At 39.6% G+C, this 27,719-nt stretch overlaps 1 protein-coding gene across 2 annotated transcripts; it reads left to right on the forward strand.

The window, feature by feature from the left end:
• Positions 1–112: 112 nt before the first annotated feature.
• Positions 113–24,229, forward strand: LOC105695998 (protein cueball). Of its 2 annotated transcripts, none has more exons than XM_012418104.2 (8): positions 113–327; positions 14,042–14,257; positions 16,864–17,053; positions 18,199–18,682; positions 19,984–20,126; positions 20,900–21,214; positions 21,941–22,226; positions 23,240–24,229. In XM_012418104.2, exons 1-8 carry the CDS (start codon positions 246–248, stop codon positions 23,339–23,341), a joined length of 1,818 nt encoding a protein of 605 aa, XP_012273527.1. In that variant the 5' UTR covers positions 113–245; the 3' UTR covers positions 23,342–24,229. The 2 variants fall into 2 exon arrangements, with proteins under 2 accessions (XP_012273527.1, XP_012273528.1); XM_012418105.2 differs by lacking the exon at positions 113–327 and adding an exon at positions 470–489.
• Positions 24,230–27,719: the final 3,490 nt, after the last annotated feature.

A 27,719-nucleotide genomic window follows, 5' to 3' on the forward strand; every position in this document is an offset into this window, starting at 1 on the left:
GAGGGCGCGCTGGAGGTCGGGCTCGTTCGGGCATCTTCGGAGGTGGTCGGACCGGGTCGGGTCGAGCCGGCGCGGCAGTCGCGCCTGTGACCGCCAGTGACCGCGAGCGCCTTGAGGAGCCGCGACCTAGGCACTGTTGCCGGCGCGCGGCTCAGTTCCCGTCCGACGCTCGGGCCGCGCGCGTGTCCTCGGACCGACGACCTCGCGCGCTCTCGACGTAATGACCGTCCGTCGAAGGAGGCAGCATGCTCCGGTTTAGGTCGCTCGGCCTCGCAGCGATCCTCGCCTTCTGCGCCCTGGCGAGCTCAGCTGCCGGCAGGTCCTGGGGTGAGTGTTCGCGGGTGTTCCTAACCTCCTACGCGGCCCGAGCCGGGCACGTGCGAGCGCGCGACGGAGACGCAGCGACGCGGCCGGCCGGCCGCGAGAGAGAGACGCCGAGAGCGGCGCATCAATACCCCGACTCTCCATAAGCGGGACGTCGCGAGTCACGTACGCCATGCCGACTATTTACCCTATTTCGCGGGTACTCTAGGAACTCTAACGAATTTTCACCCAGGATATTTTATATTGGAGGGCCTTGCTTTCGTTTAAGGGGAACTTCCAGCTTCCATTTAATTCCAACGAGGAGCTTCTTCGAGTTACGTTTGGTGATGGCTCGATTCGCCGCGGCGGTCGGAAAATTTCACAGAATTGGAATTTTTTTTTTAAATCAAGCACTGCATTTATCGCAATTCTGAAAGAGTACGATTTAATCGAAAGACATTAGGTATCTAATACATTTTTTTTGAGGTCATTGGTGTTTTTGAAAAAGAATATAAGCTTTTTTGAGTTACGTTTAGTGACTCTTCGCGGCGAACGAAACATTCTACAGAATTGGAATTTTTTGAAAATCAAGCGCTGCATATATCGCAATTCTGTAAGAGTACGATTTAATTAAAAGACATTACGTATCTAATACATTTTTTTTGAGGTCATTGGTGTTTTTAAAAAAGAATAAATGTTTATTCAAGTTACGTTTAGTGATAACTTGACTCTTCGCGACGAACGAAACATTCTACAGAATTGGAATTTTTTTTTTTAAGTCAAACACTGCATATATCGAAATTCTGTAAGAGTACGATTTAATCGAAAGACATTATGTATCTAATAAATTTTTTTTGAGGTCATTGGTGTTTTTAAAAAAGAGTAAATGTTTATTCAAGTTACGTTTAGTGATAACTCGACTCTTCGCAACGAACGAAACATTCTACAGAATTAAATTTTTTTTTCAATCAAGCACTGCATATATCGCAATTCGGTAAGAGTACGATTTAATTAAAAGGCATTACATATCTAATACATTTTTTTTGAGGTCATTGGTGTTTTTGAAAAAGAGTAAAAGCTTATTCAAGTTACGTTTAATGATAGCTCGACTCTTCGAGGCGAGCGAAACATTCTACAATATTTAATTTTTTTTTTCAAATCAAGCACTGCATATATTGCAATTCTGTAAGACTACAATTTAATTGGGAGATGTTATATATGTGTTAATATTTTCTTTAAGTGATTGGTGTCATGGAATAAAAATAAAAGCTGCTTCGAGTTACGTTTGCTTATAGCTTGACTCGTTACGATGATCTGAAATGGAGATTTTTTTTTTTTGTAACTCAAGCATTGTTTGTACGGTAATTCTGTAATAGTAAGATTGAATTGGAAGATATTGTGCATCTATTGACATTTTTTTTAAGCGATTTGTGGTGCGAAAAGAGAAGGAGAGCTTCTTTGAGTTACGTTACCCGATAAATCTGAAACATACATTTTTTTTTGCAAACCAAGTATTGCCTGTATCCCAATTCTGTAGGACTACTATTTAATTGGGAGAGATTATGTATGTATTAGATTTATTTTTGAGGGTATTAGTGTTTCTGAAGGGGAATAAAAACTTCGAATTACGTTACCCGATAAATCGACTCGACGTGGCGGTCGGAAGTGGAAATATTTTTTTTGCAACATCAAGCATCACGTGCATTGCAATTTCATAAGAGAAAGATTAAATTGTGTCGTATTATGTACGCGTTACATTTTTTATCGAGATAATCAACGATAAGGAACATGAATGAGAGCTCCTTCGAGTTCCATTATCTTTTTTTCGCGACACTTCGAAATTCAAATATCTTTTTTTTCATAATCAAGCATCACATTTTTCGCTATCTCGTAGGAGTAAGATTAAATTGCGTGATGTCACGTGCGCGTTATAATTTTTATTATGATAATTGGCGATTGGAACATGAATGAGAACTCCATAAAAGACGCTTATGATCGGATACCGTATATAGGACATATGCGGCATTCTGCATATTGGAAACGTAAATTATTAGTTCTCTATGATTTTTTTACGATTTTCTACGGATTTTTTACGGATTTTCTACGGAATTCTGCGGATTTTCAACGATTTTCTATGGATTTCTACGGGTTTTCTAAGATTTTCTACGATTTTCTACGGAATTTTACGGATTTTCTACGATTTTCTACGTTTTTCTACAAATTTTCTACGATTTTCTACAAATTTTCTACGATTTTCTACGGACTTTTTACGATTTTCTACGAATTTTCTACGATTTTCTACAATTATCTCTAGATTTCTACGATTTTCTACAATTATCTCTAGATTTCTACGATTTTCTACAATTATCTCTAAATTTCTACGATTTTCTACGGAATTCTGTGGATTTTCTACTATTTTCTGTGGATTTCTACGTATTTTCTACGGGTGTTCTACGGGTTTTTCAAGGATTTTCTACGGGTGTTCTACGGTTTTTTTAAGGATTTTCTACAATTGTCTACGATTTTCTACGGATTTTCTACGATTTTCTACGGCCTTTTTACGATTTTCTACAGATTTTCTACGATTTTCTACGGATTTTCTACGGAGTTCTGTGGATTTTCAACTATTTTCTGTGGATTTCTACGGGTGTTCTACGGTTTTTTTTTTTTTAAAGATTTTCTACAATTGTCTACGATCTTCTACGATTTTCTCTGGATTTCTACGATTTTCTACGATTTTCTACGGATTTTCTATGATTCTGGCCTGATTATCTATGATTTTCTACTTGGCTTACATAATATTCGTGAAATACTTCGAAAAACGCGAAATTGCCCAACCCTGGGCGTTTATTATGTATTTTTGACGAGAGCGCTCACTTCTCGCCTTTTCATCTCACGTGGGTTTATTCGCCGAATAACGTTATTTTGTTGTGTGAATAACGAATATTGTTAAATAAAGGTAGACACCTTGTAAATCGAAAATTGTTGAGAGGTAGTTGGGTTATAGGCAGGAAAGGCGGGAAGATGGAAAGCCGTTAAAAGTAAAGAAGAGGACTCGAGTCTATGCTTCACCATTTCGCTTAAAAATTTGTACCGAGCTAATTAATATGAATGGTCTCGCATTTTCACCACGAAAAACGTTCCGTAATACAGTTACCTACTCATTTCTCACATTTTCGCTCAATTTGCTTTACGTAATAGATAAAAATTTGTACCGAGCCAATTAATATGAATGGTCTCGCATTTTCACCACGAAAATCGTTCCGTGATACTGTGAGCTACTCATTTTTTACATTTTCGCTCAATTTGCTTAACGTAATAGATAAAAATTTGTATCGAGCCAATTAATATGAATGGTCTCGCATTTTCACTACGAGAAACGCTCCGTAATACCGTGAGCTCCTCAGTTTTCACATTTTCGCTCAATTTGCTTTACATAATAGATAAAAATTTGTACCGAGCCAATTAATATGAATGGTCTCGCATTTTCACCACGAAAAACGTTCCGTAATACAGTTACCTACTCATTTCTCACATTTTCGCTCAATTTGCTTAACGTAATAGATAAACATTTGTACCGAGCCAATTAATATGAATGGTCTCGCATTTTCACCACGAAAAACGTTCCGTGATACCGTGAGCTACTCATTTTTCACATTTTCGCTCAATTTGCTTTACGTAATAGATAAACATTTGTATCGAGCCAATTAGTATGAATGGTCTCGCATTTTCACCACGAAAAACGTTCCGTGATACCGTGATCTACTCATTTTTCACATTTTCGCTCAATTTGCTTTACATAATAGATAAACATTTGTATCGAGCCAATTAATATGAATGGTCTCGCATTTTCACCACGAAAAACGTTCCGTAATATCGTGACCTACTCATTTTTCACATTTCGGCTCAATTTGCTTTACATAATAGATAAAAATTTGTACCGAGCCAATTAATATGAACGTTCCGTAATACGGTGAGCTACTCATTTTTCACATTTTCCCTCAATTTGCTTTACGTAATAGGCCCCCTGCTCTCGATGAAAATCGTTCGTGAGATCTCGCCCGCGCTTGACCTTCCCGGCATGTTTTCCCCCTCCCCTGCGTAGCGGAGGCCGCCTTTTCGCGAAGCTTTACGTGACACTCGATAGGCCTGCCAATGGACGGCGGACATGTTTACTCCTGGCGACGAAAGGCCCCAGAAACTTCCCTAGGACCTGGTAACTCGGTACAGTTTCGCGCCTAATTACGTCACTAATACGTCACTAATGCGAACTCTCGAGAAAAGAAAACTTCGCAGGCGATTCTTTTGACCTGGCACAAGCTTATATATACTATGTAGAAATATGAGTATTTATATGTATCAGATGATATCATATGTATATGTAGATGCGTATATAATACAGATATAGATATAGATATCTGTTTTGGGCTGGAAGATGATGAGTCAGGCTCGGTGAGTGGTATTTGGCTTTTATATATGTAGATAACTTAAATGTTATTGAAAAAAATCAATTCTCATGAATTTGCAGAGATGTCATTTAATCGTCGGTTATATCTTAAGTCATATTTTCGTTATATTATCCGAAGAGAATTTAATCGTCGGTTACATTTTAGGTTATATCCTTGTTAATTTATCTGAGTATTATATACGTAGATAATTTAATCGTCGATTATATTTTTGGGTAGATTCTCGTTATATTATTCGGGTAATATATACGTAGAGAATTTAATCGTCGATTATATTCTCGTTATTTTATCTGGGTAATAAATACGCACAGAAGTTAATCGTCGTTTATATTCTAGGTTAGATTCTCGTTATATTATCCGGGTAACATGTATATAGAAAAATTAATCGTCGATTATATTCTCGGTCAGATTCTCGTTATCTTGTCCGGGTACTATATACGGAGACAATTTAATCGTCGGTTACATTCTAGGTTATATCCTTGTTAATTTATCTAGGTAATACATACGCAGATAATTTAATCGTCGATTATATTCTTGGGTAGATTCTCGTTATATTATTCGGGTAATATATACGTAGAGAATTTAATCGTCGATTATATTCTCGTTATTTTATCTGGGTAATTAATGTGCGCAGAATTTAATCGTCGGTTATATTCATGGCTAGATTCTTATTATATTATCCAGGTAATATATACGCAGAGAATTTAATCGTCGATTATATTCTAGGTTAGATTATCGGTATATTACCCGGGTAATATATGCGTAGAGAATTTAATCGTCGATTATATTCTCCTTATTTTATCTGGGTAATAAATACGTAAATAACTTAATCGTCGATTATATTATCGTTATTTTATCAGGGTAATAAATACGTAGATAACTTAATCGTCGATTACATTCTCGTTATTTTATCTGGGTAATAAATACGTAAACGACTTAATCGTCGATTATATTCTCGTTATTTTACCTGGGTAATAAATACGCAGAAAATTTAATCGTCGATTATATTCGCGTTATTTTATCTGGGTAATATATGCGTACAAATTTAATCGTCGATTATATTCTCGTTATAAATACGTAGATAACTTAATCGTCGATTATATTCTCGTTATTTTATCTGGGTAATCAATGCGTAAAAAATTTAATCGTCGATTATATTCTCGTTATTTTATCTGGGTAATCAATGCGTAGAAAATTTAATCGTCGATTATATTGTAGGTTAAACTCTCGTTATATTGTCCGGGTATTATATTACACTATATTCTTGAATTATATGCCCCTCTCCCCTCCTCCCTCCGTTATAATCAGGCGGCCCGATTACGGGCGTAATCGCGACGATTAGCTCGTCGCCTCCGGGTTACGTAACCGGGAGAGTTGCGGAACCGCTGCGGCCGAGAGACGGGGACGACGTCCCTTCGAGTGCGGACGAGAATGACGGATCGTCCCGGAATTCCCATTTCTCCTTGGAACGTGGGATTTTTCTTACTCGGGATTATTTATTTAAATTGGGTGGGTAGCCTTCATAACGAGTGAACAAACAACGGACCTTTCATATGCAGTAGTATGTGGACAAAGGCCAAGTCTCTAGTATATTGTATATTTTTACCAGTGGCTCTTAACGTGAAGTGAAACACGTCGAGGAACTTGATCGACGTCGGTAAAGAAGATTTTTCTAAATGCCTACGTTGCCGACGTTCGTTTTTATATCGACAGCTATGTCGAATTATATTGGGTATTGTACCAAATGGCGTACTCCACCTGTCGTTTTCGTACGATAAATATCAAGAAATCGAAGTAAAACTCTAGAAATCCTCTGGGTTCATGGTTTTTGAGGCCCTAATTGACTGCGGAGGGACCCCCTGCGCCATCTGTGATTTCCAGGTCAATTAAATTTTCACTCCGAGATCTCGTATTCCCATAGTTTTGGCATAGATGCGCATACAACACTTTTTTTGCCTTTATCCCGTTCAAATGCGAGTTTATCGATTACCAGAGTGTTCTAAATTGTCGTAAAATTGTCCTGACCCTTTCGATTCTCATATCAGAGCCTTCGATAATTGTATATTNTGCTTTACATAATAGATAAAAATTTATACCGAGCCAATTAATATGAATGGTCTCGCATTTTCACCACGAGAAACGTTCCGTAATACCGTGAGCTACTCATTTTTCACATTTTGGCTCAATTTGCTTAACGTAATAGATAAAAATTTGTACCGAGCCAATTAATATGAATGGTCTCGCATTTTCACCACGAAAAACGTTCCGCAATACCGTGAGCTCCTCAGTTTTCACATTTTCGCTCAATTTGCTTTACATAATAGATAAAAATTTGTACCGAGCCAATTAATACGAATGGTCTCGCATTTTCACCACGAAAAACGTTCCGTAATACCGTGAGCTACTCATTTTTCACATTTTCGTTCAATTTGCTTTACATAATAGATAAAAATTTGTATCGAGTCAATTAATACGAATGGTCTCGCATTTTCACCCCCAAAAACGTTCCGTTGTACCGTGAGCTCCTCACTTTTCACATTTTCGCTCAACTCGCTTTACGTAATAGACCCTCTGGTGAGATTTCGAGATAGGTATAAGAGAAACCGATCCAGCGATTAGATTCGCGGTTCGGCGTTCTTATTCTCTCTGCGCGTTTCCTAACGGGATCGAGTCGAGAGCTCCGTTGAAAACGGGCACGACTCGGTTTCTCCGGATTTTTTATGCAACGCGTCCGTCCCGGACATTTAAAAAATCGGACGAGTAACGTTTCGTTCAGATAATCCATTTAAGGTGATATGAAAATGTGATATATACACACCAAAATGTGAAAATATTTATAAAACTTTTCTCCAAACTGGGTGCACCAAATAATCTGAAACTTTATATNTTTGAAACTTCAACACGTGATTATGAAGACCTTAAGGTGATATGAAACTGTGATATATACATACTAAAAAAAATGAAAATACTTATAATACATATCTCCAAACTGGGTGCACCAAATTATTTGAAACTTTATACATCACACTTTCATATCACCTTAAGGTGTTATGAAAGTATGATTCTATATATATATGTATTGTATAAAAAATGAAATTTCGCGAGTTTCAGGACCTACCTTAGGGTCTCCATATTCACGTTTTAAAGTATGAAACGATTTGAGACACCCAGTTCGTGGAAAAGTTTTATGAACGATTGAGCTTTCGGATGCCGCTTTCACATCCCCTTAATATGCACCTTATGCATCTTATTTATCGAATTCATTCATTCATTGCATTTTTTATATAGCAGGAAAACATGTTTAAGAAGGAATGGAAGACTATTGAAAAGCGTCATTGACGTACATAATGAAATTCTCCCACGACCTCCGGAGTAAAGTCCGATACGCAGTGGAACGATTTTAGATTTTTCCCTTTCGAGTGGACAAAACGTAGAAAATGTACAGGGGGTCTCATTATCTCTCACACAACGCATATATATATATTTGATTTAACCCTTTAAAGTGAAGTGAAACACGTCGAGGAACTTGATCGACGTCGATAAAGAAGATTTTTCTAAATGCCTACGTTGCCGACGTTGGTTTTTATATCGACAGCTGGGTCGAATTATATTGGGTATTGTACCAAATGGCATACTCCACCTGTCGTTTTCGTACAATAATTATAAAGAAATCGAGGTAAAACTCCAGAAATCCTCTGGATTCATGCTTTCTGAGGCCCTAATTGACTGCAGAGGGACCCCCTGCGCCATCTGTGATTTCCAGGTCAATTCAATTTTCACTCCGAGACCTCGTATTCCCATAGTTTTGGCATAGAAGCGCATACAACACTTTTTTTGCCTTTATCCCGTTCAAATTCGAGTTTATCGATTGCCAGAGTGTTCTAAATGGTCGTTTAATTATCCTGACACTTTCGTTCCTCATATTGGAGCACAAAAATTGCGTCAAATCGGCAAAATTGCGAATTGACGCATTTCGTTTACTTTTCAACAACTCTAAGGTGAAGTGAGAAACAGAAATTTGATCGACATCGGTAAAGAAGATTTTTCTAAATACCTACGTTGCCGATGTTGGTCTTTATGTGGACTGCCGTGTCGAATTATATTAATTATTGGACTAAATGACATACCCTATATGTCGTTTTCATACAATAATTATAAAGAAATCGAGGTAAAACTCCAGAAATCCTCAAAAAATTCTAATTTTTAATGTGTCAGGACAATTATTAGATGATCAGGAGTGATGTGTCAAAGTTTCGGACAGTTTGGTCTAATATCCTCGAAAAAAAGTGTTGTATTCGAATCGACTGATTTGAAGGGGGTTTCACTTCACCTTAAGGACCTTTTATATATATGTTTATAGATTTATATATACACACACGTATAGACGCACATGGAATGACCCTTTCATATCACCTTAACTCTGGTTACTCGTATTGCATTTCGTTCCTCTTTATCCGATTAGACTTGTTGACATGGTTCCATTTCTAAGGCGCTGCAATCGCGAACGTTTCCACTTTACATTAAGTGTCGGGTGTCACTTAAACGAAAATAAAAGTGGAAAAGCAGAAATGAAGAGATAAACTGCAAATTGGAAATATAATTTTAATAAACTTTAAAATAGATTTATGAAATGGAATATGGATCAAAAAGAAGTGTAACGTAATTTTTAATGATATTTGAAATAATGGAGTGATAAATAATAGGGTACTCTTTCGACACTTAAATTTGCATTTACTGGGTTTGGATTTGACAAATCCTGGATTTCAAGTACGATGGAGACGTAGTCATTGCTCACGTATCCATCGTACTCTTAAATCCGGGATTTTAAGTACGATGGAGACGTAGTCATTGGCAACGTCTTCATCGCACTCTTAAATCGGAGATTTAAGTAAATTGCGTGTCTCCATCGCACTAATAAATCCGCAAATTTAAGTAAATCGCATGTCTCCATTGCATTAATAAATCCGCAGATTCGATCCTAAGCGTCTCCATCGACATTTAAATTTGGATGTAGTGGTTTTGGATTTGATAAATCCCGGATTTTAAGTACGATGGAGACGTAGTCATTGTTCTCGTATCCATCGTACTCTTAAATCCGGGATTTTAAGTACGATGGAGACGTAGTCATTGTCCACGTCTCCATCGCACTCTTAAATCCGAGATTTAAGTAAATTGCTTATCTCCATCGCATTAATAAATCCGCAGATTTAAGTAAATCGCGTGTCTCCATTGCATTAATAAATCCGCAGATTCGATTCTGAGCGTCTGTATCGACACTTAAATTTGCATTTACTGGGTTTGGATTTGACAAATCCTGGATTTTAAAAACGATGGAGACGTAGTCATTCTCCACGTCTCCATCGCATTAATAAATCCGCAGATTCGATCTTGGCGTTTATTACGTATTTTTGACGAGAGCGTTCACTTCTCGCACTTTCATCTCACGTGGGTTTCATACGTATGGTCTCGCATTTTCACCACGAAAAACATTCCGTAATACCGTGAGCTACTCATTTTTCACATTTTCGCTCAATTTGATTTACGTAATAGACCCCCTTGAGCGTCCCGATCGATTTAACTTAAATTTGGATTTAGTGGGTTTGGACTCGATAAATCCTGGATTTCGAGTACGATGGAGACGTAGTCAATCGTAATTGCGTAATTATCGACCCAATTCCGTCGCATTTTCCGTCCTTATCTCGCGCAGTCGGTAATTGTTCGACTTGTGCAATTTACGCTCCGACTAAAAATTGCGCGGGAATTTAACTGCTGTAACCTCGATAATGATTATCCTCTTTCTCAGCGGACCTTGATTTCGCGTTATCGCCGACATTTGCAACAACGATTAGCGAAGGCCGATGTAAACAAAACTCGCACGGTGGAAACAATCGATACTTCAACCGTGGAACAGAATTCGGTTCTGGGGGTCTATTACGTAAAGCAAATTGAACGAAAATGTGAAAAATGAGTAGCTCACGGTATTACGGAACGTTTTTCGTGGTGAAAATGCGAGACCATTCATATTAATTGGCTCGGTACAAATTTTTATCTATTACGTTAAGCAAATTGAGCGAAAATGTGAAAAATGAGTAGCTCACGGTATTACGGAGCGTTTTTGGTGGTGAAAATGCGAGACCATTCATATTAATTGGCTCGGTACAAATTTTTATCTATTACGTTAAGCAAATTGAGCGAAAATGTGAAAAATGAGGAGCTGACGGTATTACGGTACGTTTTTGATGGGGAAAATGCGAAACCATTCGTATGAACTGGCTCGACACAAATTTTTAAGCGAAATGGGGAAGCATACAAGAAAAGATCGTGAGACCGAAATTCAAAATGGAAAACCTGGGTGTTTTGATTTTTGGCAACAATCGTATTCGGGGACGTAATAATAACCTTATTAGAAGAAGATGGGAATTACGTGATGCCTCGGACCCATTTTCGTTAGAAGAAAGAGAATTTACTAGGATGTACAGGTTAGTTTTTGTTATTGCGAGGTTATGTTACATTATTAAACATTGAAAACTGTTAAATAATTCATGCTTACACGACACGATAAGAAAATTATATCGTTGAACTTCTAATTATAGTACATGTAAATATGAATGTAATGCGTATTTAAAAAATATAAAAGGACTCGAGTCCTCTTCTTTAGATGGTAAATATGGAATTAATTTTCACTAACTATTGCAAGAAAATGCTGGCTTGTCCTGTGGCTAACGCGTGTTTTTAGAGCAAAAATTTAGTTGCAGCTAAACGTCAGAGATGGCGACATTAGTTCGTCAAAACATGAACAGTCATGAATTCATGGGATTTCCGCAGTTTTATATCGATCTTTTTATTATTACTTTACCGAAATGACATATAGAACGCTTCAGTTCGTATAATTCTCAACGTAGACTGTAAAAGACTTCAACATAAATATAAATGTCGGTAATGGGACGCGCCAACTAATGTTACCACTTGAGTATTCAAGACGACGTTATCGCCAAAAAGGGTTTAAATGAGTTTTACGTTATCGATGTCGATTAAATTTCTCGCTCGAACAATTTAGAATACTAAAAATGGAATATAACAGGGACACATGGGAAAATATGGAAAATACTGTCATGAACGATTGCAAGAGACTGCTGACTTGTCTCGAGGATAACGCGGGTGTTTAGAGCAAAAATTTAGTTGCAGCTAAACCTCACAGATGGCGACGTAGGTCCTAAACAGTCGTTAGAATAATGAATTCCCGGGATTTCGACAGTTTTACATCGATCTTTTTATCATTACTTCACCGAAATGACATATGGAACACTTCAGTTGGTATAATTCTCAACGTAGACTGCAAAAGACTTCAACAAAAATATAAATGTCGGTAACGGGATGCGCCAGCTTATGTTACCACTTGAGTATTCAAAACCACGTTATCACCGAAAAGGGTAAAGATAAATTTTAATTTATCTACCTCGATTAAATTTCTCAGCGCCTCACATCATCTTCAAGCCGTGATGTTTTATGTTTAACTTTCTTTTACCCGTAGACGAAACAAAGATAGGAGGTCCGAATGTCGTTTGGTCTTCCCGCCTGTCCACGTGGAGTTTTGTTCCGAGGTTTACGTGAGAAAATTCGCTGAAGCAGACCAAATTGTTGGGATTCAATTACGTTGACGACTGCTCGAATAAATGATAATGTCTTTCGCTTTTCGAGAAAGATGCTCCAGACGAGGACTCTTTCTCGCTGGAATATTTTTAGTCTTAAGGTGATATGAAAGTGTGATATGTGCCCATAATTATGAAAGTGGTCTAAGTCAAAATTAAAAAAACGAATGCGTTTATCAGTTATTTCACGCCATATTATTTCAAACGAAATTAATTCAATGTAATTTCGAAACAAAAAATATATGACTTAGACCACTTTCATAATTATGGGCACATATATACGTACCAAAAAGTGAAAATATTTATATAACTTTTCTCCAAACTGGGTGCATGAAATTATCTGAAACTTTAACACGTGATTATGGAGGCTCTAAGGAAGAATGCGCTGCTCATGAAATTTCTTTTTCTGAAAAAGATGTATTTATCTCGTACAAGAATGAAAAGAATTTTTTTTTTTTTTTTTTAAATAAAATCTCACTGGCAGCGCGTTCCTCCTTGTCGCCTTCATAATCACGTGTTAACATTTCAGATAATTCGGTGCACCTCCTTATAAACATTCTGACTTTTTCTTATGTATATATCACACTTTCATATCACCTTAAGATAATCAAAATTAAAATAGTGTTTCACGCAACTAGTCTTGTATAAAATGTCAATCTTTTCGTAGCGGTGTATGTATATTGGAGGTGTTAAGGTGATATGAAAGTGTGATGTATAGATATAAAAAAATGAGAATATTTATAAAACTTTTCTCCAAACTGGGTGCATGAAATTATTTGAAACTTTAACACGTGATTATGGAGGCTCTAAGGAAGAACGCGCTGCTCGTGAAATGTCATATTTCGAAAAAAATGTATTTATCTTGGACATGAACCAAGAAAAGACATTTTTCCCGAAAAATGAAATTTCACGGTCATCGCGTTCCTCCTTGTCGCCTCCATAACAACGTGTTAAAGTTTCAGATAATTCGGTGCACCCAGTTCGGGGAAAGTTTAATAAATATTCTAAATTTTTGTTATCTATATATCACACTTTCATATCACCTTAAGATAATCAAAATTGAAATAAAAGCTTCCACGCGACTATTCTTGTACAAAATGCCCGTCTTTTCGTAGCGGTGCAGACATATTTGAGGTGTTAAGGTGATACGAAAGTGTGGTGTATAGATATAAAAAAATGAGAATATTTATATAACTTTTCTCCAAACTGGGTGCACCGAATTATCTGAAACTTTAACACGTGGTTATGGAGGCGACAAGGATGAACGCGCTGCTCATGAAATTTCATATTTCGAAAAAAATGTTGTATTTATCTTGGACATGAACCAAGAAAAGACATTTTTCCCGAAAAATGAAATTTCACGGTCATCGCGTTCTTCCTTGTCGTCTCCATAACCACGTGTTAACATTTCAAATAATTCGGTGCACCTTCGAAGAAGGTTTTATAAACATTCTGACATATTCTTATATATATATATATATATATCACACTTTCATATCACCTTAAGATAATCAAAATTGAAATAAAAGATTCCACGCGACTACTCTTGTACAAAATGTCCGTTTTTTTGTAGTGATGTAGACATATTGGAGGTGTTAATAATTTTTCTGTAATCTGTTTCAGACATCGCCGTGGCGATTGGTCAAGAGGTTAACTTCCACTCTGCGAACGGTACTCGCACCGGTCAGGTGAAAATCACGAAGGCCGTCTCGCTCAGGGGCATCGCTTACGACGATGTCCAACGGAATATGTACTTAGCCGATGCCGGAAACCAAAACGTCACGATCTACACCGTCAACCTCTCCGAGGGCAACTCCACGGTTGACGTTCTCCTGGAAAGTACGTCCGCAAGGCGAAACAACCATTTCCTGGGAATATGAAAATTCTTACTTCGATGTAAATCTTTTTTTTTTTCCTAAGCCCGAGCATAAATACACTGGTGCGCATGCGCAAGGGAGGCTCGAAGTATGACGCTCTTAAGGTGAAGTGAAACCCCCCTCAAATCAGTCGATTCGAATACAACACTTTTTTTTAAGGGTAAAAGACTAAACTGTCCGAAACTTTGACACATGACTCGTGATCGTCTAAGAATTCTCCTAACACATTCAAAATTTGGATTTTTGGAAAAACATTTTTTAACTTAGCCCGGACAAGAACCAAAATGGCGTCGAGCTCTCGTATTTCGATCGAAATACAATTATCGAAGGCTCTGATATGAGAATCGAAAGGGTCAGGACAATTTTACGACAATTTAGAACACTCTGGTAATCGATAAACTCGCATTTGAACGGGATAAAGGCAAAAAAAGTGTTGTATGCGGTTCTATGCTAAAACGATGGAAATACGAGGTCTCGGAGTGAAAATTTAATTGACCTGGAAATCACAGATGGCGCAGGGGGTCCCTCTGCAGTCAATTAAGGCCCCAGAAGGCATGAATCCAGAGGATTTCTGGAGTTTTACTTCGATTTCTTGATATTTATTGTACGAAAACGACAGGTGGAGTACGCCATTTGGTACAATACCCAATATAATTCGACCCAGCTGTCGATATAAAAACCAACGTCGGCAACGTAGGCATTTAGATAAATCATCTTTACCGACGTCGATCAAGTTCCTTGAGGTGTTTCACTTCACCTTAACTACTGCGTCAACAAGGAAGGGAGTTAGTCATAAACAAATACTGATTTCCATGAAGAGGTGGCGTTAAAGGCCCTCGTCGATGAGATTTTATTTATATATTCATTCATGTCGTTTTTCCATTGAAGGAGGAAACGAAGTCGGCGTAGAGTTTGTTTGTTTTTTCTTTTTTTTTTTTTCTTCGGCGATCGTTCGATGATCGATAAGTGTTAATGTAAACGATATCTCGCTCGGTTTTCCTCGGGTCGCACGACCCGTCGAGGAATCTCATCGCTTACGTGAACTTGAAGCCCTCGTTATGAAAAACAACAACAATGGCCTCGGTCCCGATTAAACGAACATTTCTCGAACAAATTTAACGCGAAGTGCGACATTACTACACGCTCATAAACTGCTCCACAAAAGTACACGTCCACCCTGCCTTTTCTTCTTTTCAGTAAAATTACAGTTTACAGACTACATTTTTGTAGTAAAATAATTTGTTTTACTACTAAAAGAAGTAATTTAAAAAAGAAACTGGAAATTGTATTGCTAGGTAGAATGACATAGATATTAAGGTGAAGTGAAACACGTCGAGGAACTTGATCGACGTCGATAAAGAAGATTTTTCTAAATGGCTACGTTGCCGACGTTGGTTTTTATATCGACAGCTGGGTCGAATTATATTGGAAATTGTACCAAATGGCATACTCCACCTGTCGTTTTCGTACAATAATTATAAAGAAATCGAAGTAAAACTCCAGAAATCCTCTGAATTCGTGCTTTCTGAGGCCCTAATTGACTGCGGAGGGACCCCTTGCGCCATCTGTGATTTCCAGGTCAATTAAATTTTCACTCCGACACCTCGTATTACCATCGTTTTAGCACAGAAGCGCATACAACACTTTTTTGCCTTTATCCCGTTCAAATGCGAGTTTACCGATTACCAGAGTGTTCTAAATTGTCGTTTAATTATCCTGACACTTTCGTTCCTCATATTAGAGCACAAAAATTGCGTCAAATCGGCAAAATTGCGAATTGACGCATTTCGTTTACTTTTCAACAACTCTAAGGTGAAGTGAGAAACAGAAATTTGATCGACATCGATAAAGAAGATTTTTCTAAATACCTACGTTGCCGATGTTGGTCTTTATGTGGACAGCCGTGTCGAATTATATTGATTATTGGACTAAATGACATACCCTATATGTCGTTTTCATACAATAATTATAAAGAAATCGAGGTAAAACTCCAGAAATCCTCTGAATTCGTGCTTTCTGAGGCCCTAATTGACTGCAGAGGGACCCCCTGCGCCATCTGTGATTTCCAGGTCAATTAAATTTTCACTCCGACACCTCGTATTCCCATCGTTTTAGCACAGAAGCGCATACAACACTTTTTTTTGCCTTTATCCCGTTCAAATGCGAGTTTATCGATTACCAGAGTGTTCTAAATTGTCGTAAAATTGTCCTGACCCTTTCGATTTTCATATCAGAGCCTTCGATAATTGTATATCGATCGAAATACGAGAGCTCGACGCCATTTTGTTTCTGGTCTAGGCTGTTAAAAATATTTTTCCAAAAATCCAAATTTTGAATGTGTGAGGACAATTCTTAGATGATCAGGACTGACGTGTCAAAGTTTCGGACAGTTTGGTCTAATACCCTTAAAAAAAAGTGTTGTATTAGAATCGACTGATTTGAAGGGGGTTTCACTTCACCTTAAAGTTGTACGTGTAACTCCGGGCAACCGAAAATAATTGACAAATGAACTTAGGCCACTTTCAAAATAAGCGGCTCGTCTCATTAATGGATACACCTTTTTTTCAGAAAGGGACGGGACGCATATCTGGGGAATGGTCTTCGACACTATCTCGAGGACGCTGTTCTGGACGGATGTGGGGCGAAGCGTGATAGCGAAGATGCATCTCCCGGTGGAAGGTCGCCCTGGAGAGCCCAGCATCTTGCACAACCTGACGGGAGCGGATCCGAGGGGGATAGCCCTGGACCTCTGCAACAGGTAGGGTATACACGGAGGGAAAGAAAAGCCTTACGGCGTCAAAGAGGTCTCGTTTATGAAACTTTTCTCCGTACTGGGTGCACTTTGAAACGTTATATATTTGGCGCGAAACTCTACCGAGTTTCTTAATAGAACGACCCTTTCGTATCACCTTAACACTATTTCTACCGCGATTTTGTGTATACCTAATTCGTATATAGAACGACCCTTTCATATCACCTTAACACTATTTCTACCGCGATTTTGGGTATACCTAATTTGTATATAGAACGACCCTTTCATATCACTTTAACACTATTTCTACGCCATTTTGTATGTACCTATTTTGTACATAGAACGACCCTTTCATATCACCTTAACACTATTTCTACCGGGATTTTGTGTATATTTATTTCGTATATAGAGTGACCTTTTCATATCACCTTAACACTATTTCTACCGCGATTTTGGGTATACCTAATTTGTATATAGAACGACCCTTTCATATCACTTTAACACTATTTCTACCGCCATTTTGTATGTACCTGTTTTGTACATAGAACGACCCTTTCATATCACTTTAACACTATTTCTACCGCGATTTTGTGTATACCTATTTTGTACATAGAACGACCCTTTCATATCACCTTAACACAATTTTTACCACGATTTTGTGTGTACCTATTTCGTATATAGAAATACCCTTTCGTATCACCTTAACACTATTTCTGCCGCGATTTTTTGTATACCTATTTTGTACATAGAACGGCCCTATCATATCACCTTAACACTATTTGTACCGCGATTTTGTGTATACCTATATCATACATAGAACGGCCCTTTCATATCTCCTTAACATTATTTCTACCGCGATTTTGTGTATACCTATTATCACTTTAACACTATTTCTACCGCGATTTTGTGTATACCTATTTTGTACATAGAACGACCCTTTCATATCACCTTAACACTATTTATACCGCGATTTTGTGTATACCTATTATCACCTTAACACTATTTCTACCGGGATGTTGTGTATACCTAATTCGTACATAGAACGGCCTTTTCATATCACTTTAACACTATTTCTACCGCGACTTTATGTATACCTATTTCGTACATAGAACGGCCCTTTCATATCACCTTAATGAGTGACTGTCTTCCAGGCACATCTACTGGACGAACAGCAACTCCACGAACCCCAGCATCGAGAGGTCCAACCTGGACGGGAGCAGCCGAGAGCTGGTGGTGCAGACGAACCTGTACGAGCCCCTGGCGGTGGCCGTGGACCACGGGACCGGGAAGCTGTACTGGATCGACGACGAAGAGGGCATCCACTTCAAGGTGGAGCGCAGCAACCTGGACGGGCTCGACCGGGAGCTGCTGGTCCACGGGAAGCACCAGCAGCCGGTGTACATGGCCGTGGACCAGGGCTCCGTCTTCTGGACCGACTGGGTCTACGGGGCCGCCTGGTCCATCGGCAAGACCGTCCAACCTGGCGACGTGCCCACCAGGTTCCTAAAGTACTTCGAGACCAGCAGGGAGTACGAGCCCACCGGCCTCGTGGCTCGCGACAATGTCGGCGACTCGGTCGACTGCCGGCATCTCGTTGAGCTCTCGAGGATGGTCATCCCCAGCCCGGACTCGCAGGTAGAGTTCTGAACGTGGTTGGCGGCGTCGGGGACGATAAGAGGTCTCCTATCACCTTAAGGGGTTACACCACGTTGACGCACCCAAAAATTACGGTTTTTTCAAGAATTTTTTTTTAAGAGTTTAAACCTTTTTATCCTAATTAAAGTACAGTAAGGTGTTACGCTACTATTAAACTCGCTCACTGCGAAAATCGGTGATCGTGCGGTGGGCAGGTGTACAGGTGTAAACGCGTTTTTCTTAAAACTGCATTTTAAAAATCGGTGGCCACTCTAGCTCCGCCAATTTTCAATCAATCGTCTTGATTCTTTTTTTTATTTTATTCGTGATATGTTTATCTAGCGAAATACGTATGGTTTTTTCAAGGTATTGATATTCGCAGTTTTTATGCAACATTAATTAACGAAATTTAGGGAAAAATACGTATCTTTCCTTTCGAATCGATGCCATTTTGTGAAAAGTGCATATTCTTGGTAACGGCTACGTATTTCGCTAGCTTTTGGGCTACAGAGGCTAATTCTTTTTCGTTTATTGTTTTAACTTAAACCTGGACCGAGTTATCGTGCCCACCGCACGATCATCGATTTTCGCAGCGCTCCGGTAAATCGCCTTTCAAGCCGCCATTTTTGTAAATAAGAAAAAATACAAAAAAGCATTTTTTTGTTTAATAGTAGTATAATACCTTACCGTACTTTAATTTGGATAAAAACGTTTTAATTCTTAAAAAAAAATTCTTGAAAAACCGTAATTTTTGGGTGGGTCAAAGTGGTGTAACTCCTTAAGAGGATATGAAAGGTGTTAAGAAACTTAATCGACGTCGATAAAGTAAAATTCATCTATACCCTTTTTGGTGGTAATGCCGTTTTGAATACTCAAGTGGTAACATTAGCTGGCGCGTCCCGTTACCGACATTTATATTTTTGTTAAAGTCTTTTATAGTCTACGTTGAGAATTATACGAACTGACGGGTTCTATATGCCATTTCGGAAAATTAATGATAATAAGATCGACGTAAAACTGCAGAAATCTCATGAATTCACGACTGTTTATATTTTTACGAACCAACGTCGCCATTTGTGACGTTTAGCTGCAACTAAATTTTCGCTCTAAGAACACGCGTTAGCCGCAAGACAAGCCAGCATTCTATTGCAATGTTTCAAACTATTCGGTAAACCGAATTGGGAGAAAAGTTTTGTAAACAAAACCTCTTCGACGCCACTTTCACATCACCTTAAGGTGAACCATGAATAACAAAACGATAAGGGTAAAACCATGAATTAATTTTGGAATTCTACTTGCAGGCCCAGCCTGACAGGGACCTCTACAACAACCTGACCACCAGTACCGAGGAAACCGACTCTTCACCTAAATCCAAGGGCGAAGAGTACTGTCTGAACGGTGCACGGTACAGCGAGGTGGAGGACACATGTCGTTGTGAGAAAGGGTGAGCCGATTGCATTTCAATCTGGAAGTATTCTTCTGGGCCCCAGAAAGCATGAATCCAGAGGATTTCTGGAGTTTTACTTGGATTTCTGGATATTTATTGTACGAAAACGACAGATGGAGTATGCCATTTGGTACAATTCCCAATATAATTCGACCCAGCTGTCGATATAAAAACCAACGTCGGCAACGTAGGCATTTAGAAATACCTTCTTTATCGACGTCGATCAAATTTCTGTTTCTCACTTCACCTTACAGTTGTTGAAAATTAAACGAAATGCGTCAATTCGCAATTTTGCCGATTTGACGCAATTTTTGTGCTCTAATATGAGGAACGAAAGGGTCAGGATAATTAAACGACAATTTAGAACACTCTGGTAATCGATAAACTCACATTTGAACGGGATAAAGGCAAAAAAAGTGTTGTATGCGCCTCTATGCCAAAACGATGGGGATACGAGGTCTCGGAGTGAAAATTTAATTAACCTGGAAATCACAGATGGCGCAGGGGGTCCCTCTGCAGTCAATTAGGGCCTCAGAAGGCACGAATCCAGAGGATTTCTGGAGTTTTACTTCGATTTCTTGATATTTATCGTACGAAAACGACAGGTGGAGTATGCCATTCGGTACAATATCCAATATAATTCAACCCAGCTGTCGATATAAAAACCAACGTCGGTAACGTAGGCATTTAGAAAAATCCCCTTTATCGACGTCGATCAAGTTCCTCGACGTGTTTCACTTCATCTTAACTGAATGACTAATTTTCCACAGGTTCGAGGGCCCCAGGTGCGAGCGGTCGGTCTGCCAAAACTACTGCCTAGCCGGAAGGTGTTCCTTGACGACCGCGGGGAAGCCCAGGTGCGAATGCAATCAGGGACACTCGGGGGGGCGCTGCGATGTCGACCTCTGCAGGGGGTACTGCCTAAACGGTGGACGGTGTTCATTTCGCAAGGGGCAGCCCTTCTGCGAGTGCGCGTACTCCAGGGGCCAGCGGTGCGAGGATGCCTCCGACCAGGACGAGGTTTGCGCCCTCTTCTGCTGGAGCGGAAGACCCGCGGTTAGAAGCATCGACACGAGCCTCTGTCGGTAAGTTGGCTCCGAAGATGATACACGAGAAGAGTTTAAGGTGATATGAAAGTGTGATATATATGTTACCGTGAATGACCGAAATTGGAGAATGTCGACTTTCACCGGTGAATGTCAACATGTACCAAATACGTCGGTGAAAGATCGAATATTTCATTACATTGTTGTACATTCGGACCCTCTCCAGTGTGTGTCGACCATCACACACCGGGGAATGTCAACATTTACCGGTGTAAGTCAGAAATAAGGGTATTTAGCAAATATTTCAGACATACACTAAGCGACTATGTGAATGTTGGAATTCACCGGTGAAATTCGACATTCTCCAGATTTCGGTGTTTCACTGTAACATATATATATATAAAAGTCGAAATATTTATGAAACTTTTCCTCCAAACTGGGTGCACCAAATTACCTAAAACTTTTTAACCTGTGATTATGGAGGCTGTAAGGTAGAACGCGCTGCCCGGGAAATTTCATCTTTCGGATAAGAAATATCTTTTTTTGGTTCTTGTCCGGGATAAGTGGATTTTTTTTGTTCGAAAAATGAAATTTCATAAGCAGCGCGTCATTCCTTAGTCATGTCAAAGTTTCGGGCAGTTTGGTCTAATACCCTTAAAAAAAAGTGTTCTAATCCAATCGACTGATTTGAAGGAGGTTTCGCTTAACCTTAAAGCAAGGTGCTCGTATGAAAATAAAGATTAACAAATCCATTGAACATTTCAGGTGCGACTCGCTGAACGAAACCCGCACCGTGGGTGTTCTTCAAGATGCGGATGGCCTAGACAAGGAGTTGCTCGCGCCCATCCTCGGCACCATCATCGGCGCCCTGGTCATCACCGTAGGAGTGCTTAGCTACCACGTTAACAAATTGCGGCGCCGTCCCCGGGTGAAGAAGCGCTTCCTGGTCAGCAGGAACGGGCTGACCCCCCTAACCTCCAGGCCCAGGGTCCCCGGGGACCAGTGCGAGATCACCATCGAGAACTGCTGCAACATGAACATCTGCGAGACGGTTGGTCTCAATTCCTCGATTTTCATAATTAATTATCGATTATTACCTACCTAAATGTCGTCGAGCCTTTATGTTTCGATCGATATCACTTGAAATTTAATTACGTGGGGATATGAAAGTCTATATATATAGTAGTAGTCTCATATATAGTTATGTCTTATACTACTATTTCATGCCTGCGTCCATGTAAACGTCCCCCAGGTCGACTAAACCCTCGTTTAAACTCCAGCCCTGCTTCGAGCCGAAGCTATGTTATGTCTCATGTGTCTCATATGTAGTTTCATATCATATAGTTACGTCTCATACTACTACTTCATACATACGTCCCCCAGGTCGACTAAACCCTCGTTTAAATTCCAGCCCTGCTTCGAACCGATGCTATGTTGTCTCATGTGTAGTCTCGTATCATATAGTTATGTCTCATACTACTATTTCATGCCTACGTCCATGTAAACGTCCCCCAGGTCGACTAAACCCTCGTTTAAACTCCAGCCCTGCTTCGAGTTGAAACTATGTTATGTCTCATATGTAGTCTCATATCATATAGTTACGTCTCATACTACTACTTCATACCTACGTCTCCCAGGTCGACTAAACCCTCGTTTAAATTCCAGTCCTGCTTCGAACCGCAGCTATGTTATGTCTCATGTGTAGTTTCATATCATATAGTTATGTCTCATACTACTACTTCATGCCTACGTCCATGTAAACGTCCCCCAGGTCGACTAAACCCTCTTTTAAATTCCAGTCCTGCTTTGAACCGAAGCTATGTTATGTCTCGTATGGCTCATATGTAGTCTCATATCATATAGTTACGTCTCATACTACTACTTCATACCTACGTCCCCCAGGTTGACTAAACCCTCGTTTAAATTCCAGTCCTGCTTCGAACCGACGCTATGTTATGTCTCATGTGTAGTCTCATATCATATAGTTATGTCTCATACTACTACTTCATGCCTACGTCCATGTAAACGTCCCCCAGGTCGACTAAACCCTCGTTTAAATTCCAGCCCTGCTTCGAGCCGAAGCTAAGGACGTCCCTGTCGAAGAGCGGCCGAACAAAAGAAGAGAAGGACTCGCTTATAGACAGCATGGACGGCGGATGCTCGTGATGACCGCCCTCGTCGGTCAGCGATCTGGTTCCCAGGACACGTGGAGGTACCTGGCCGCCTTCCCCGTCCAGACGGCGAGGCCACGTGGAGTCCCTCGACCTCCTCCTCGGGGTCGCGTGGACTTCTCTCCCCTCTTCGGACTTCTGTCCGAAGACGGCGGTTGCGTTTCTTATCTCGCGAGGAGATAGCGGAAGAAAAGACTCTCGGTTAGTGTCGTAGTTGATGATCGTCGACGAGGCGAAGGCCGCTCGTCCTGTTCCTCGTCGAGGTCGACCCGAGGCGGGCGGACTGATTTGAGGCTAATTTACACGGTGCCAGTAACTCGTACGAGTCTTTACACGGTACCAGTAACTTGTACGACTCTTTACACGGTACCAGTAACTCGTACGAGTGACTAAGTGAATTTACACAATACCAGTAACTCGTATGAGTCACTAAGGCAAATTTACACGGTACCAGTAACTCGTACGAGTCACTATAGCGAATTTACGCGGTACCAATAACTCGTACGAGTTACTATAGCGAATTTATATGGTACCAGTAGCTGGTACGAGTCACTAAGGCGAATTTAAACAGTACCAGTAACTGGTACAAATCACTATGGCGAATTTACACGGTACCAGTAACTCGTACGAGTCACTATAGCGAATTTACATGGTACCAGTAGCTGGTACGAGTCACTAAGGCGAATTTAAACAGTACCAGTAACTGGTACAAATCACTATGGCGAATTTACACGGTACCAGTAACTCGTACGAGTCACTATAGCGAATTTACATGGTACCAGTAGCTGGTACGAGTCACTAAGGCGAATTTAAACAGTACCAGTAACTGGTACAAATCACTATGGCGAATTTACACGGTACCAGTAACTCGTACGAGTCACTATAGCGAGAGCACTATAAAGAGAGAGCATTGATATCTCCCAGTGTACAATGGCGGACATGAATGTCTCCCCTGCAATACGGCATCGTCTGTGCAGGATTGGAGAGCATTGATGTCTCCCAGTGTGCAATGGCGGACATGAATGTCTCCCCTGCAATACGGCATCGCCTGTGCAAGATGGGAGGGCATTGATATCTCCCAGTGTACAATGGCGTACATGTATGCCTCCCCTGCAGATACGGCATCGCCTGTGCAGGATTGGAGGGCATTGAGGTCTCCCAGTGTACAATGGCGGACATGAATGTCTCCCCTGCAGACACGGCATCGCCTGTGCAGGATGGGAGGGCATTGATGTCTCCCAGTATTCTAAAAGGCTGGGTATACGCTCCTATCTTGTAAAGCACTCGGTTTTAGTGACTCGGACGAGTTACTGACACCGTGTAAATTCCCTTTTATCTCGGATGTTATTGGTGATAAGCATCGATTAGCCGAGATACTTCATCCATTCGGACTCCGCCTCGGAGACCTCGCGGACGAGAGTCGGATTTCCGACTTCCGGTCGATCGTGGACGGATGTAGACCAAATTTCGGGCTTAGCTTGTAAGTGTTCGCGGGGGAAGTTTGCGGCGAATTCGCGGAAAACGCTGCGGAATTACCGGGAAATGTGCGGGGGAGAGAAATCGGCGGCGTTTTGAGAACCTGCACTTATATGTATCCATGGAAATTTACATACGTTTTTACATACCTCGTAACATCGGTTTACATCGGGAGACTCGATAGAGTTTCGCGCCAAGTATATTTAACGCATGCCCCAAGTACATTTGAAGCATGCGCAAACGGCGCCAGACATTTGAGGTGATATGAAAGAGGTCTCGTTTATGAAATTGGAAACATGAACATGGAAATTTACATACGTTTTTACACACCTCGTAACATCAGTTTACACCGGGAGACTCGATAGAGTTTCGCGCCAAGTACATTTAAATCATGCGCCAAGTACATTTGAAGCATACGCAAACGGCGCCGAACACTTGAGGTGATATGAAAGAGGTCTCGTTTATGAAATTGGAAACATGAACATGGAAATTTACATACGTTTTTACACACCTCGTAACATCAGTTTACACCTGGAGACTGGATAGAGTTTTGCGCCAAGTATATGTAACGCATGCGCAAACGGCGCCGAACATTTGAGGTGATATGAAAGAGGTCTCGTATATGAAATTGGAAACATGAACATGGAAATTTACATACGTTTTTACACACCTCGTAACATCAGTTTACACCGGGAGACTCGATATAGTTTCGTGCCAAGTACATTTAACGCATGCGCAAACGGCGCCGAACACGAGGTGTTGTGAAAGAGGTCTCGTTTATGAAACTACCAAATTATCTAAAACATTAACACGTGATTATGGAGGCTCTAAGGAAGAACGCGCTGCCCGTGAAATTTCATTTTTTTTAAATTTCATTTTAAGAAATGTTTAAAATACCTATAAACAAATTTTGGAACAATTCAAATTGGGTGCTCCAAATTATCTAAAACATTAACACGTGGTTATGGAGGCTCTAAGGAACAACGCGCTACCCCAGAAATTCCATTTTTTTTTTAATTTCATTTTAAGAAATGTTTAAAATACCCATAAACAAATTTTGAAACAATTCAAATTTCATGAATGTCAGGACCTTCCTTATAGCCTTTATATTCACGTCGTAAAGATTAAAACAATTCGGTACACTCAGTTCGAAGAAAAGTTTCATTAGTAAGATCGTATATATCAATATACATACCAAAAAGTGAAAATATTTATGAAACATTACTCCAAACTGGGTGCACTAAATTATCTAAAAATTTAACACGTGGTTATGGAGGCTCTAAGGAAGAACGCGCTACCCCAGAAATTCCATTTTTTTTTTAATTTCATTTTAAGAAATGTTTAAAATACCCATAAACAAATTTTGAAACAATTCAAATTTCATGAATGTCAGGACCTTCCTTATAGCCTTTATATTCACGTCGTAAAGATTAAAACAATTCGGTACACTCAGTTCGAAGAAAAGTTTCATTAGTAAGATCGTATATATCAATATACATACCAAAAAGTGAAAATATTTATGAAACATTACTCCAAACTGGGTGCACTAAATTATCTAAAAATTTAACACGTGGTTATGGAGGCTCTAAGGAAGAACGCGCTACCCCAGAAATTCCATTTTTTTAAATTTCATTTTAAGAAATATTTAAAATACCCATAAACAAATTTTGGAACAATTCAAATTTCATGATAGCCTTTATATTCACGTCGTAAAGATTAAAACAATTCGGTACACTCAGTTCGAAGAAAAGTTTCATAAACGAGACCCCTTCGACGTCACTTTCATATCCCCTTAAGGCGATATAAAAGTGTGATATATACATACCAAAAAATGAAAATATTTATGAAACTTTTCTCCAAACTGGGTGCATCAAATTATTTAAAACATTAACACGTGGTTATGGAGACTCTAAGGAAAAACGCGCTTCCCATGAAATATCATTTTTTGAAAAAAAAATATCCTTTTTGGTTCTTGTCTGAGATAAGTAGAAAATTTTTGTCGAAATAAGGAATTTCATGAGCGACGCGTTATTCCTTAGCGCCTCCATAATCACGTGTTAAAGTTTCCGATAATTCGGTGCACCCAGTTTGGAGAAGAGTTTCATAAATATTTTCAGTTTTTCATATGTATATATCACACTTTCATATCACCTTAAGGAAGAGAATGAAATGCGCGAAATCGGAATAGTTCCTTTCACGCCGTGCTTGAAAAATCAGGTCCTGTGAAAATGCGGCGAAACACTTAAAGAGGCGACGCGTCCCTCGATTATGTACTTGGAAGAGTCGTCGCTCGTTTTCATTTTTCCCCTCTTCTTTTCCTTCGTCGAAGATGAACCAAAGTTCCGTCAAAGAGTTGCTTTGACTTTTATTTAGGCGTTCTAAGCGTGTACATAGGTAGCGTATCCTCGACATTGTATCTACGACTTTGCGTTGCGGTTAATAAAAGTTTAACGCGATAGCGAGTGATTTTTTTTTATTCAATTAACCCAATCTTTAAGGTGATATGAAAGGCGCTGAGAAATTAAAGGGGATATGAAAGATGCTGTGAAATTTAAGGTGATATGAAAAGCGCTGAGAGATTTAAGGGGATATGAAAAGCGATGAAAAATTTAAGGTGATATAAAAAGCGCTGAGAAATTTAAGGTTATATGAAAGATGCTGTGAAATTGAAGGTGATATGAAAGGCGCTGAGAATTTTAAAGTGATATAAAAGATGCTGAGAAAATTAAGGTGATATGAGAAGCGATGAAAAATTGAAGGTGTAATGAAAGGCGCTGAGAAATTTAAGGGGATATGAAAGGCGCCGAGAATTTTAAAGTGATATGAAAGGTGCTGAGAAATTTATGGCGATATGAAAAGCAATGAAAAATTGAAGGTGAATTGAAAGGCGCTGAGAA

The sequence above is a fragment of the Orussus abietinus genome, unplaced genomic scaffold (genome assembly GCF_000612105.2).
Source record: "Orussus abietinus isolate OABI.00-Male unplaced genomic scaffold, Oabi_2.0 scaffold346, whole genome shotgun sequence".
Lineage (NCBI taxonomy): Eukaryota > Metazoa > Arthropoda > Insecta > Hymenoptera > Orussidae > Orussus > Orussus abietinus.

Coding starts and splice junctions, on each gene's coding strand:
- LOC105695998 (XM_012418104.2), top strand. CDS start 246: ATGCTCCGGTTTAGGTCGCTCGGCCTCGCAGCGATCCTCGCCTTCTGC. Junction 20,127..20,899: donor ACATGTCGTTGTGAGAAAGG/GTGAGCCGATTG, acceptor AATTTTCCACAG/GTTCGAGGGCCCCAGGTGCG. Junction 21,215..21,940: donor ATCGACACGAGCCTCTGTCG/GTAAGTTGGCTC, acceptor TGAACATTTCAG/GTGCGACTCGCTGAACGAAA.